The 15845-nt window shown below is 38.9% G+C and overlaps 1 protein-coding gene across 1 annotated transcript in view; it reads right to left on the bottom strand.

Moving 5' to 3' along the window:
• LOC127634550 (cyclin-Y) overlaps positions 1-12405 on the bottom strand; it is a 73616-nt gene extending 61211 nt beyond the window's left edge. The window contains exon 1 of the mRNA XM_052114158.1: positions 11928-12405. Within this exon, the coding sequence (XP_051970118.1) occupies positions 11928-12081 (154 nt within the window). The 5' untranslated portion in view covers positions 12082-12405. The remainder of the gene's footprint in view (positions 1-11927) is intronic.
• Positions 12406-15845: the final 3440 nt, after the last annotated feature.

Raw genomic sequence — 15845 nt, 5'->3', positions numbered from 1 at the left:
ACTTAGGTTGAGCTCCCTGCACTCTATGGAGGGCCCTCCATGCATGGCCCCTCAACGGGTTCCCGAGAACCTCCCCAGTGGAGTTTTGAGAACCATCACTGAGGCGCGAGCACCCTCTACGAGGCTTTATATGCCCAAAAGTGGAAAGTGTTCAGTGACTGGTGTGATACCAAGAGCTTGAACCCCAAATCGTAGTGAGATACCAAGTGTACTCGCCTTTTGCAAGAGCTGCTGGAGGCGGGCCGCACACCCTCCACGCCAAAGTCTATGTGGCTGCCATAGCGGTGTTGCACAATCCTGATAAAGGACATTCATTAGGGAAAAACGATCTAATCATTCGCTTCCTAAGAGGCTTAGGAGGATGAACCCTCCTCGCCCCTCGGTGCCGATCTGGGACCTGGCCACGGTCCTGGACGCACTCAAGAGTGCCCCGTTAGAACCTCTCCGAACCGTGCACCTTAAACAGCAAAACTGCGCTCTTGCTGGCGCCGCTTCAGTCAAGAGAGTGGGCTGACCTGCACATGCTGTCATCAAGCTGCTTGCCTGGAATTTGGACCTAACGACTGCAGAGTTGTCCTTAGGCCAAAGCACGGGTATATTCCTAAAGTGCTCTCCACACCCTTCAGAGCACAGGTGATATCTCTGGCAGCTTATCGTCCCCAGCAGACTAAAGCGACGCTAATTTACTCTGCCCCGTCAGGGCGCTCAGAGTATATTTGGAACGTTCTGCCCTGTTCAGACAGACGGAACAATTATTCAGTATGCTTTGGCGGCCGCACTAAAGGTCTCGCGAGTCTCAAAGCAAAGAATATCACGCTGGATAGTGGATGCTATAGCTCTAGCTTATGAAGCCAAGGGCCTTCCATGCCCCTTAGGCGTTTGAGCTCACTCTACGAGGAGCATGGCCTCCTCGTGGGCTTGGTCGAGTGGGATACCCATTTAAGATATTTGTGCGGCGGCGGGCTGGGCCTCGCCTTCGACATTTATCAGGTTTTATAACCTACAGGTCCCCTCATTGCATTCCAACATTCTATCAGCCTGACTGTAGAATGGACTGGAGTATGTATATGCTGAGCATTATCTCCTCCCTTATAAGGTCCGTCTCTGACCGACTTAGATAATTTTTTATGCATGCCAGTACATAGAAAAATGCATTCCAACATTCTATCAGCCTGACTGTAGAATGGACTGGAGTATGTATATGCTGAGCATTATCTCCTCCCTTACAAGGTCCGTCTCTGACTGACTTAAAGGATTTTTTATGCATATCAGCACATAGAAAACTCAGTACATAAGATATGTGCTTGTGTTTGTACTATGATCGCCCCACCATGGACCACCTTGGAAGGGCGCTCTATACTATCCTATTATGTAGCTCGCCGTTGGCCGGCTCGTGGAATAATCACTTTGCTTTAAGGCTCAGGCATCTGCCTCTGGCTTTATAGAGCGAAGTCAGCACGCATGGCGTTTTACATGGTGTTCCCATAGCGTAAGCTACTTACGCAATAGGAGAGACCTCTCGATAGGGAACGACTTGGTTACTAACGTAACCTCGGTTCCCTGAGAGGAGGGAACGAGTATTGCGTAAGCTGCCGTGCTTGTGCTTGGTCAGTTCGCTTCAGTCGATTGAACCTAAAGGAACTCCTATGACGGGGTGCCCATTATATAGCCTGGCTATGCTAATTTCGGCGGGCTCTGAGTGCGCGAACGTGAGGCGCGCGCACCCATTGGTCGCGCGTTCAGAGTCGCCCCGTCATTGGTTCGAGCAGTTGCCGCAGCACAGCCAATGACCGAGCTGCCTCGCTCATTACTGTCTGCTGTGCAGCTGCAATGCATTTTACATAAAGACTTCAATATTTCTTGAGAAACTGAGTTTTCCCATAGCGTAAGCTACTTACGCAATACTCGTTCCCTCCTCTCAGGGAACCGAGGTTACGTTAGTAACCGAGTCGTTTGTTTTGTTTCAGGGCCTACAGTCAGCAGATCTAATGGCTGACTTCACACATGTCACACATTTGTATTAGGGAGTCACAATTCTAAACACAACCCAGAGGCTATGGTCACATTGCACTGGGCTGGTGTCTCAAAATAAAAGTGGCACAGAAATATCACAGTTGAGGACACAGTTGTGGACAAGTATCTGAAGTTCTGTTGCAAGGATTTTATGTTTTTTGTAAAAATGTAAACTATATAATAACAAAGGAATTGGAACTACAGAGATAACAAATAATCCTGTTAACTCTTGAGACGAGTGCTTCAGTTAAAATTATTTCTCTCTCTCTCTTTTGCTTTGTTTAAAACACCACTGTATGTTTCCCAGAATGCTATGATAAATAATATAAATTCTCATTTTTGAGTATATCATAATTGTCCAATACTAAAGACGGCATAATTTGTTTATGGAATTCATACGGCGCACCACAGTCGTTTGAAGGCACCTTCACAATAAAAGCATCACAAATACTTGCCGTTAGCACATTCACACCATTACAATAGATGGTGCTGATCAACAATCCATTTTACTCTGGTACAATAAGTGGGGCAATGCACTTTTTACCCACTCGTCTACCATGGATCAGAAAAAAAATGACTTACATTTTCAAAACAACCATGGAATCACAGAATGGAGACAAGCAAGTACTTAGGTGAGCATATTGAAAAATAAAAATAAAAGAAAACTTGCTTCACGCTCATATCAACTCTGTGTAGGGCATCAATTTGGCCAGTGGTGGCCCTGCTTGTAATGTTTGAAATTTGGCTTTACAAAAAAAAACCTGTGTGAGGTCACAGCTGGCAAGAGCTAAATGGGTAATGAAAAAACAACAAATTTGCCTCTTTTCTAATTTGTAGCTTTGTTCTTGCAATGCCACAACAAATAACAGGGATAGAAACTCATGAGGGGACCTTTATTTTTTATTTATTTTATTTTTTTTTAAGAATAAGCTAAAAGCACCAATTCCAGCTATTTTAGTGATTCAATATTATGTTTACAATTGTGCAGAATTAGCAGTAATTTTATTAAATGATTAGTTCAGTGACCCCTCTGGAAATGTCACTAGATGGAAACAAATGAGCATCTTATGAGTCAGTGAATCATTTTGAGTCATTCATGACCAAAATCTACCAACAGACTTTATAGTGTTTAAGCATTAAAAGAACAAAGCAGGTCCATACCTTCTTCTTTATTAAAGCTTGCATGACTTCAGTATAAGAATTATTATAACAAAGTAGATCTACGGTATCATTTTCCTACAGTAGCCTATTTAAACTGCTGTGCTGAGCATGGCTTTTATCAGAAAAGACTACCAAAAGGCCTCACCCAACTCTTCTCAATTATAAATACTGTTGAAAAAGGCACTGAGTGAGATTAAGAGGCATTATCATAGGGTAGGTTATGTGCAGTAACGGTTTTATAATACTGTATTACATAATGACCCTATAATACTGCAATATTTTCCATACACATATTAATGAATATTAAATAATGTTATAACATTAGGGTAAAATCTTTACATTATATTGCCATTAGAATAACCACAAAGCAGCATTTCATTAATGAAAGAATGAGAACTAGTAGTCTGATGCAGATTTACCCTTTGGGATAAAGCTGATTCACACAGCAGCTGTCTGAATCACAATGGGCTGTGTTAATCACAGTACAGCTCTATCTTTTCTATCTTAGGAGACTGGCACACAGTGACCCTGCGCTTGGGAGAGGATCTTTACCCAATACACCACTCTCATCTTACGGCAGAAGACCTGAACTGTGATGGGTGGGCTAGCTATGATAAAATGCAGGACTTCCTCCATGAGCAGTGTATCATGGGTGTGAACAATAAATGTACTTGGATTTAGGGATTGGTGTGCTTCTTTAAGCACACTTACAGGGGTCAGGCATCCTCAGAAGTGAACTTGAAACATATTTAGAGCACAGGTTTATTTTTTTGGAGTGCAGTTATGGGAAAGGCTCCAGAATAATGCACTAATGTACAAATATATTAGTTAATGAGATTATCAGTTTATGATGATAAAAGAGTATTAGTTTATATCTTTATAACTAAATAAAGAGATACTACATTATTCCATCACATTTTTTAGTCCAAGTAGCGTGAGAAGACATTTGCACAAAAGTGTGTTCACACTAAAAAGCAACGAAAATGAGTACCCAGTCATTCTTCAACCGAAATAACAGAGCATGAAAAGTTTGACACTTCATGCTCTTCAGTGCTTGCAGACTGCCCTATATAGCAGAATGGGTGTGGATACCTGGCCACCATGCTGGCCTAAAAATAATAATGGTGAAAGTAGCAACTATCGAAACCACTCTGAAGACAGCAACTTCCAAATGCAAGTTAAATGCTTTACAATCATCCTACGCTGTGTGAACCTTTATGAAAATCAAGAGTTCATCGCAAATTTGCCACAAACTTGCAGCAAATTCGGCAATGAAAACATTCACACGCAACCAAACTGTGCAGCAAACTTGCGGTAAATTGTCCATTGTTGCCAAAGGTTTGCCGGAATTTCACCACTGCCGCCAAAGAGCTGCAAACTTCTGGCAAACATTTGCGGTGAATCTAATGTTCATTTGCATGTGAAAATAACGAGCAGCAAATTTGCTGCAAATGTGAAGCTAGTTTAGATTTTTAATTGTATAAACTAAGGTTCTAAAGCTAGCCCAAAACATTGCATGTGTTTGAAAGGGTACTTCCAACAGCTTAAAAAATGGTTAATGCTTTTGTGTAAAAAACTGCTTCATCTGAGATGATACTAGTTTGAAAATGTATACACCAGATGACCGAGTACACAGTGTTTATTAAGTGCACATTGCACTCAAAAAATTATTTTTGCTGCTTGTTCAATTTACTTAATTAAAATGAGCAACACAATTATTTTGTAAAATGGAAGTTTACTTAATCCATTTGTGTTCAAATAACATAAATATGTTTTGTTGGCCATTCTAGATGTATGGTTCCCAGCATGCAATGCGGCATAAATAAAAGTTATGAATTTATGTTTTAATATTTACTTTTATTGCAGTATTTACACTGGTGGTGTTATGTTAGCATTGACTGCATCTCTAGTTGTTGAATGTCACCGTCATTGTGGTTTGAGGGATGGATGTTAAGTAACCCACAGGCCTATAGACCATTTCAACGACGTAAACAAAAAGGAATTAGAACGCTACTGTGCATGTCTGGCCCATATTGTCAAAATAAAATTATTAGCACATCCTTTTAGAGTCTAGCTAAAACAGAACACACAAGATATTTGCAAAAAATGAATATAAACAATGCGGTGCCATTATTGGATCCTTTAAATACGACTCAACTAATTTCCTCAAAAACATCAACAATTTATCTGAAGTTACTTATCCAGACTTATCCAGAGTTGATGATTCTGAGCGTGTCTATGTGAGAGAGCTTATGAAATTGTATCGTAGTCTAGATGCTCACAATTATTTCCTCAGCGGAAGATCTGGAATATTGGATCGCTCTGTTATAAACTATGAAGCTGTTCAATAAAGCTGTCTAAGAGACCTGTGGACAATAGGGCTGGGATAAACGATTAATCTAGCGATTTATTTTTCCGATGCATCGATTAATCTAACGATTAATTTTTTTCAGTCCGATTCGATTTCGATTCGATTAATCGACTTGTGACAACACCGGTAATACCGGTTTCATCGGGGGTGGGGGTGTATAAAATGTTTAAAAAAAAAACATTTGCCAGGAGTTTGACTGACTGGCGATCTGATCAATCAATCATAATACGCCATTTTTGTCCGACAAAGTAGTCAGGAGAGAGAAGATTAACGTTGGTGGATTTGAATTTGAATAATGGATTGTAGGCTACTGTACTGACATCTTTCCGCGGTTAAAACAACAGTCCTTCTGATGTAGGCTACATTCATGTTTAGCCTATTTGATGCTATAAATTAACCAAGGAAAAGATGATCGGTTCACGAGCAGCTTTAACTGAGGCAATCTGTCATGACACATTAAAGAGCCACAAAATAGTAGGCCTATTTATGGTTTAATTTTCTTTGAATGACCAAATTTGAAAGTTGAGACTTTATTAAATGTTACCTGCTTGGTCCTGTCTGTCAGCGCGCTCTATGTATTTTTCACGACATTCATAGCTATAAGTGCATTATTAATAGCTATAAGCGAAAACTTTAGGTGTCGACAACGTATTATAGCCTACTCCAACATCGAGTGCAAAGTGGGGAGTTGAAAAAAAACGTACGGTGCTCTGTCATCTGCAGCTGCTGGTGCATTGTCGTGGTGCTAGAATGCAAGGCCATCTCCATTTTGCAAAGACGACATATCACGGAATTGTTTCCTTTTAAATTAAAGAATTCCCATACTTTAGAGGAACGAGTGCATGCCGCCTTGCACTTCTGATAGTCTGAGGAGCCACTCGTGTTGCTACTACTTGCCGGCGCCGCCATCTTTGTATTGGGTCCGACGAATCGACGCGCATATTTTGCATCGACGTATAGTGGACAAGGTAAGGATTACCTAAAAATACTTTTCTTGTCTCTTTCTTCCGGATAAAAGGTCTGCTAAATGACTAAATGTAAAAGTAAATGACTTGCGCAGCTTCATTCATTATAATAGGAGAGATTTTAGAGCTCTAACTCTCAAACTAACAATTACTTGGCATACATTTTTTTCACCTACCAGAGATAAGATATGTACAACATTTGTGATTACTGCACGCATCCATCCAGCTGTCTCGCTTCACTGAAGCGGTTTGTGCGTTCGTTTGTCCTTGATTTTTCAGAGATCTAAACTCTTTCCTTTCCATTAGTTCCAGGGATCCAGGAAGATTCCAGCCATCGAACAACATGGTCCACCTTTTAATAATGTCATTTTATGACAATTATGTTAACGTTAGTAACGTTAATCGTGTTAAAGTCACTATGAATGAAACGCCTCCTGCTGTTGTTTTGAAATAGGATGTGTTCCATTCAGAAGTTAATTCCCTACTCTTTTCGAAGACTTTACCATCCACTGTTAAGAGTTTTGAAAAGCTAAATGGTGTGGGGATCAAAAATAAAGGTAATTTAAAACTCACTTTTTAAGTCAATTGTATTGGAAATTCAGTTTGAAGCAATCTATCAAGATTGTTCTCCCTTCAAAGTGCTCTTTGGAGGGTGATTCATCCTATTTGGAACACAGTCTGAGTTCCCATCTAACAGCAAATGTTCATGGAACAAAAAGACATCACTTCCTTAAAGGTCTTGAAATGGTCTATGAACATGCTTGTTTCAGAAATAATGCACAAGATGTTATCTTCTTCATATGAGCTCACATATGTATAATCTGTATAATTGCAATAACATGTGATTAGTCAAACTCTAAAAGCATGAAAGTTACATTACCTCATAATTTAAATGATGATTTTTAACATATTTGTGACTAAGAAAATATAAAGTTCATACAAGAATAGATTGAATCCATTCAAACAAATATATTGTTTTGCTGTTGAGATAATGTTATTTAAATGTTTTCCACAATTTTATTAAGTTCATTCAAGGTTTATATTTTTTGAGGGTATTGTTAATCACGGTGCAGATATACTGAATGTATGTACGTGTGTTTCAAAAATGCTTCAATTTATCTTGTTTAATACAACTTATTTTTCATGACAAATTACATAATCATCATAAAAGTTTGAGTGAAATGTTGATTCAATGGAAGCAAGAAAACCTGACATTTTATACAAAAGGAGTTAACATGGTTAATTTTTGAAAATTCATGGTAATGTTTGCGTTGGCTATTTGATTTGTCGAACCTAGCAATTGTGTGGAATCTTAAATAAAATATAATATATGATATTATACGCTGACTACCACACCTGGAATCGTGAGTTCGAATCCAGGGTGTGCTGAGTGACTCCAGGCAGGTCTCCTAAGCAACCAAATTGGCCCGGTTGCTAGGGAGGGTAGAGTCACATGGGGTAACATCCTTGTGGTCACTATAATGTGGGTCGCTCTCAATGGGACGCGTGGCGAGTTGTGATTGGATGCAGCGGAGAATAGCATGAAGCCTCCACATGCACTGCGTGTGTCTCCGTGGGAACACGCTCAACAAGTCACATGATAAAATGTGTGGATTGACTGTCTCAGACGCAAAGGCAACTTAGTTTCGTCCTCTGCCACCTGGATTGAGGTGAGTCACTATACCACCACGATGAAGTATGGCAAATTTCCACTGCAGGTTATGGTTCGACTCACCTCATCTCTACTCGCTTTACGTTTCTGAGCTTGCATTTCCACTGCAGTTTAGTGCCATCTCAACGTGGGATTATAGGCTGATCGTCATAGTTGCGCCGCCTCTACTGCCATGACATCATCTTAAACACAACACAATCTGACCAAAACAAGAACACTACCGCTTCTAGCTCATTGTGCTGCATAAAGCAGTTGTTGCATGGTGATTTTACACAAGTGTAACAGTTAAATTGGCCTGGTTGTTTTAGAAGCAAGCTTCCAGTAGCTGGTAAACTAAATAAAGTGAAGCTTTCAAGCAGAATATAGAGTTAACATAACAAAACATACCATCCTCCATCGTGGATCAACACCAGTCCAGGGCACTCTCCCTCTCATTGCTTGCCGGTTTAGATAGCGTCCATTTGGTCAAATTATTTCCACTTTTCCTTGATGTTTTTTTTTTTAACTTTTCCCTACACTGTTGGTAGGTCAGGTGGTAGCTATGTGCGGCCAACAGCTGATCGCTCATTGCTAATGAGTGGACCGTCTGCACCTCATTTATTGAACACAGCGTTGTTTTGCACACAGCCATTTCTTTTTTTCACATTTCGAAAGTCACGTGAACAAATGATACTGTTATCACTGTTGCTAACTTTAAAACTAGCGGGTTGATGTCGCATGTCGGAAATCCAGTGACACTGGTAGTGAAGATTATCCCTGACCAATCAGTGATCTGCAGGATTTTGACGTCACATTTAGTATCGGCTTGGCTCGCTTGGAACCTCGACCGAGGTGGTATTAAAAAAGGTATCAGGTGCCGCATATGCTTGTGCTCTACACCCCAAGATGAAAAATTGCCTGCAGAAAAAAAAGTAGTATGAATAAACTCCAGCAGTTTTCACTGCATCTGACACCCATTTGATTCAGAAGTGTTCTCCTCTGGAAACATTCAGAAGTGAAATGCCTCGAACACTGCCACAAATGCGGCATTATTCCTCCTTCTTCCAAAATATCAAAATTCAATCCAGCAGGACAGTTACCTGGATAGTTTGGAGCCTGGCCGCTGATAAGGAGGGAAAAAAGTCTTGACCAGTCTGAGCCCAAATAAATTACTAATTGAATAGAATAAAAATTGGGTTCCAGATTTCAAATGTGCATGCATATGTCAATAGATATTGTAAATAATTTGAAGTGCGCAAAATTCTGTGGATGTTGGAGACAGAGGAGCTGGCTGGGGGGTAGTGAGGCAGCAATTGACGGTGGCACTGAGTCTCAAAGCAGTACCGCTGAGAGAACAGGCATTCACAGATCATGCAGAGTGGAAAACCCAAAAAAGCGAGCTGAAAAAGCCCCATTAGAGAGAAAAGGGGAAAAATTAAAAAATTTTTTTTTTACTGTGTAGTCTTTACTAAGTCAAGCTTTATTGTTACTACTGCTTATATGTAGGGTTAAGGACTTGAACAAACCCCTAACCCCAAGTGTTATACTTTGGCATGCACTTGTGTACTACATGTAAGCATGTACATTTTGCATTAGAATTAACATTGAATGAGAAATCAGACTCATTTCTAGTAACACAGAAAATAATAGAGACTAGAGAATGGGCTTTTTTTGACTTTATCAGTAAGCAGCCACTCAAAACACCCTAGCAACAACTAAGCAATGCCCTAGCAACCACCCAGAACACTATAGCAACTAGCAAGTGAATAGCAGTATGCTGTAAATCACCCAGAACACTTCAACAACTGCACAGCCATACCCTGGTAACTACTTGCAAACTGTAGTTGTGTGGTTGTTTGGCTCATCAGGCCCAAAATAAATCAATATAAATTAAACCATTATATTTCTTTCAAACTTTCAACCTGACCTCATATGTTCATTACTGATTGCTTTCTCATCATTTGCATCATCATAAATAGGATCTCTTAAGTACGAGTCCTGCCCAGCGTGTGTTTGCTTGCTGTCACGTGACACTTTCATTAGACTTTCTCTCCTTTCAGATGTTAAATTACATTACAACAAAGCTGGATCCACTCTGCACTTTAACAGATGCCAAGTGCATAAGCTGCATTATCTACACACCAGCAATCAGATCTATTGCCAAACCAGATACTGTACCCTTTAAACTTCAGCAAGCACACAAACATTTATTCCTCAGAGCTTTAGATCCACATTAGGAATCACAGACTGGTATCATATAGCGAGGTGTTTTATTTAAGCAGACCACTACACATAAAGTTGAGTGTGTTGGGCTAAAGATTTGCCCACTCAAAAAAAGCATCAATCAAGTGCTCTTATTATCATTGTATGTAAATATACATGCAGAGATATTTAGTTTTTTCACTAACAAAAAGTATCATGGTATGGCCATGTTTTCTTGACATGTACCCTGGTAATATCATGTTTTTGGACCCCAAAAATTTAGTTATCCCCCAAAAAAGCTAATAATCATGGTGTGTAATATCAAGTAGCCAAACTTTTTAAAGGGATAGTTCACCCAAAAATTTTAATTCCTCATAATTCACTCATCCGCGTGTCATTCCAGATGTGTATGACTTACTTTCTTCTGCTGAACACAAATTAAGTTTTTTAGAAGAATATTTCAGCTCTGAAGGTCCTCAAAATGCAAGTGAATGGTGGCCAGAAAGCACATAAATGCAGCATAAAAGTAATACACAAGACTCCAGTGGTTAAATCCATATCTTCAGAAGTGATATGACAGGTGAGAAACAGATCAAATATTTAAGACCTTTTTTTTTTATATAATAAATTCTCCTCCTTGCCCAGTAGGTGGCAATATGCACAAAGAATGTAAATCATCAAAAACACAAGAACGTGAAAGTGGAGATTTATAGTAAAAAAGCACTTTTATTTCAATCTTGTTCTCACCCACACCTATCATATCACTTCTGAAGCTATGGATTTACCACTGGAGTCTTGTGGATCACTTGTATGCTGCTTTTATGGGCTTTTTGGAGCTTTTTATTTTTATTTTTATCACCATTCACTTGCAAGTGTTTGCAGCTTTTAAATGTGCTTATATTGCTGATGTGGCTTTAACTTTCAAAAAGTACTAGATTAAGTTGTGATATAATGTATAAAGCCATGCAACTGACACCATAATACTGATTAATGAACATATTACTGTACCATGGCATTTGAATGGTACTCCAAGATGCTTCAAAGAATGACTTGATGATATGAACAATTCAGATTCACGTACCATGGAATAAACAAGGCTTTAAAGAATTCCATGGCATTTTGAAATACACCATGGTACTGAATGATTACAATGTTCATATTCACGTACTTTAAGAATACCATGGTACATGTACAAAAGCATGCCATTTCTCTGGTACTTTGATATATAGCCTACCACTGAATGTTGACCATACAGATAATATTGTACCATGGCATTTTAAATGGTACTCTAATAAGCTTCAAAGAATGCAATGTTATCATCATTGGAAATGCCTAAAAATGGTATTTACATGGTACACTTAGGTACTTTAAAATAAGAAATATGGTATTGCCATTATGCATTTGCAAAAACATTGTAAAACCACAGCACTTTTGCCACTTTTCAGCCCTGTCATGTGTCTTTTCCACTACAAACACTGAAGCATTAATGCACTAAATGCAATCAATAGCTCAGATCTTCTTTCCAGTGTGTGTCTGGATGGCGGAGCAACAGCAACACACCCACCGTCTATGTTCTCTCTGTCGCTGATGTGCTGGAGGTTGCAGCCGGTGTCTTCTCGGCTCAGCTCCTGTTCGGGCCGGTATGGCTCCAGCCTAGAGTGCGCGATCCTCCGAAGCTTCGGGCTGGACGACACGCAGCATGAGGTGCTGTTCCCCATGATTCCCGATGTCTGGAGATATTAACAGAGAGAAATATCCACCCGCTGATCGACGGAGCCCACCCGAAAGATGATAATGATGGTGGGGCGTAACTGCTGCGGATGTCGGGATCAAACACAGACCTCGCAATCCGCTAGAAGACCATTCCCGTGTGAGGAAAATGTAGAGCCATTTAACTGCAATAAAGACCTATTTTAATTCATCGATCAGTGCTGTTTCTACCACGACTCCCGCCTGCCGCACTAAATCAACACATAATCCATGCAAACTGGCCTAGATGATGTTTGTATATGTGTATGTGCATGTATCTATTATTTTTTTCCATTTCCGCGCGTCGCTGGTACACTGTATCGTTCAGCTGTCATTGTATCGCCAAGCCCACAATCACACACACGCAGCCGCGAAGAGGACGGAACCGCTTCCGGTTCAGAGCCTGACGTCACATAATAACAATCATTTGTAACTGTCTGCATATCGCAAGCCGTTTTGTCTTTTAAAGCTTTTGTCTAACTATCCGTAATTATATTTTAGATATCTACAATTGCATTTTGACGAGTCACAATTATAATTTGACTAGTAAGATAGAACATTAAAGATGTCAGTAAATATATTTTGCCTAGTCGAAATTGCTTTTAAAATCGTCACTTGTCACGTCACACATCCACAAAGCTGATTAGAGATATCTGTAATTCACTTTTGACTAGTCAAAATGATATTTTCATATATCTAAATTCCCCTTGACGGTACCTGACAAACCATCAGGTTTTAGGCCAGGTTCGGGTCAGAGTTACGGGCTGTTCACACATACGTCTGCACGGTTTTTAAATGGTTTTTCTATGTAAACTTGCAGTTTCAGTTAAAACATTTTTTTATTAGGATATCTTTAAAGATGCAGAATTGTAGATATCTGTAATTGAACTATGACTAGTCAAAACAAAACCATATTAAAAATATATTTAAATAAGTTCTGACAAGTCATAATTCAGTTACAGATTAGGCTACTAATAGCAACTTAATTAGAGATATCGTCAATTATAATTTGTACTAGTAATAAATCCATTGTAGATATCTTTAATTACAATTTCTACTAGGGAAAAACATCTATTGTAGATATCTGAAAATTGTTTTCAATGCAATCCTATGCAAACAAATGATTGGTCAAAGTTGAATCGCAGATATCTTAAAGGTTAATTATGATTAGTCAGAAATGCACAACAGATATCTGAATTTGGAGTTTTCACTAGGCTTAGTCAAAACATAATCATGGATAGACAAATCTGAATATTAAATGATAAAAGCGCCTGCCATATGCACAGAGTTATTTATTTTTATTTTTTCTCTACCCGTATTCCGGCAACTCCCGCTACTGATATAATTAGACGTCAAATGATTGGACGAAAGTTGTCTATACGTCACAAGCTTAACGACGCTTTCTGATTTGATGGTTACTTATCCACACATTAGGGTGATTCTATAATTTCTGACACTTTGCCATTCCGACTGAAGAAAAACTATTTGTTTTTTATTTTTATTAATAGTAAGTGGCTGGAAGGAAAATATTTAGTTATATGTAACATCACTTTGTCCTGAACAATAATGAGGAATATGAATACGATTTATTTTTATTGATATATTTTATTTTATGAAAAACCGATTTTTCCAGGCTCCCACATCTATGATTTCACTGTATGCCAAATATAAGAATATAAAATATCAAGGTAACTATCACTTCCCATCAGAGAATATGTATTTTTTTTTTTTTTTTTGTAAATAACTATTTCAGACCTTGCGGAAATGAAATACATTATTAAGTAGAGATTGAATGTGAAGAAATTCAGTTTTAGATAGAAAGAGTACATGTATTGACAATTTTATTAATTATGTTTTACTGATCAAGGGGCATATCGGACTCTGACATTGAAACGACCAAGCTACTGTAGTGCAAGATTGCCATCTAGTGATAAAAAGGGATTTTTACACTTGTCTAATAAATCGAGCTACATTTGATTAGTTGAAATGCATTTTAAGGAACCTGCTGACAACACTGAAACTGTTATAACAGAAGGAAATGTTATAGCAAGTGACATATAAAAGATCACGAATAAAAAAGAAAACTAGAAGATTCTAAAATAAGCATAACAAAGTATTTTTACTAAAAAGCAAGAGTCTGAGAGCACAACCATTTATATACAAATTATTCAAAACCTTCAATCTCAAGATGTAATGCATAAAGCAGCATATGACTGCACTAGTGCTTTATCAGAATGTCTTGTTTCCACTAACGGGAGGCGCTACTGAACACAAAAAGGTGTCAGAGTTGATCAAATCCCTAATGCAACTGTATCAACATGTTATTATCGCACCAAATTAAGTTTTTTAAATGTACATATTACAATTATTAATAAGATGAACAGTCGAAGCATAATATACTGACAAGAAACAATTAAAAAAATTAAAACCTTATTCTCCTATCTGGTGGATGTTTTATATGTAGTAAAAGTTATCGAACGAAAGTTGTTTAAATACAATATTATGGACATATGGTTAGTGATTTCCCTTATAAAATGTACTACATTGTGTCAAATATCCTCTTGTGTAGTCAGAGCATCAATGATATGGCTATTTGAGGAACCCTTGAGTTGAGTTCTTGCAGAAACTTTCATTGATTAAGGGATAATTCACCCAAAAATGAAAAGCAAGACATTGTTTACTCACCCCTGTGTTGTTCTAAACCAATACAAAAATCACTAACATCATTTGTTGAAACAAATATACCTGATATAGAAATGCATCTCCTCTTCTACTTCAAACTCTTCAGACATGTTTTGTAAGTTCTGTTCTCTTGTTTGTGTGCAGCTGTTGTGTTTTGTTGTTACTTTCGATGTGGCCAACATTTTTTAGACAAACAAAACAAGTTTTTGCTTGAACAGCGCTGTGAATTCTGTTGCTCTCGTGCACTCTCATACAGGAGAACAACGGTCGGTGAAGTCGGTAAATAATTGTTTCTCACCAAATCTTATCATACACTCACCTAAAGGATTATTAGGAACACCTGTTCAATTTCTCATTAATGCAATTATCTAATCAACCAATCACATGGCAGTTGCTTCAATGTATTTAGGGGTGTGGTCCTGGTCAAGACAATCTCCTGAACTCCAAACTGAATGTCAGAATGGGAAAGAAAGGTGATTTAAGCAATTTTGAGCGTGGCATGGTTGTTGGTGCCAGACGGGCCGGTCTGAGTATTTCACAATCTGCTCAGTTACTGGGATTTTCACGCACAACCATTTCTAGGGTTTACAAAGAATGGTGTGAAAAGGGAAAAACATCCAGTATGCGGCAGTCCTGTGGGCGAAAATGCCTTGTTGATGCTAGAGGTCAGAGGAGAATGGGCCGACTGATTCAAGCTGATAGAAGAGCAACTTTGCCTGAAATAACCACTCGTTACAACCGAGGTATGCAGCAAAGCATTTGTGAAGCCACAACACGCACAACCTTGAGGCGGATGGGCTACAACAGCGGAAGATCCCACCACGTACCCATCCTCTGATGGCTACTTCCAGCAGGATAATGCACCATGTCACAAAGCTCGAATCATTTCAAATTGGTTTCTTGAACATGACAATGAGTTCACTGTACTAAAATGGCCCCCACAGTCACCAGATCTCAACCCAATAGAGCATCTTTGGGATGTGGTGGAACGGGAGCTTCATGCTGTAACGGAGGTTGGATGTTAGAGGTGTCTCAAGGAGGGAAAATAGAT

The sequence above is a fragment of the Xyrauchen texanus genome, chromosome 41, assembly GCF_025860055.1.
Source record: "Xyrauchen texanus isolate HMW12.3.18 chromosome 41, RBS_HiC_50CHRs, whole genome shotgun sequence".
Taxonomy (NCBI): domain Eukaryota; kingdom Metazoa; phylum Chordata; class Actinopteri; order Cypriniformes; family Catostomidae; genus Xyrauchen; species Xyrauchen texanus.
The sequence above is the reverse complement of the archived record's forward strand: the minus strand, read 5'-3'. Positions and strand labels throughout refer to the sequence as shown.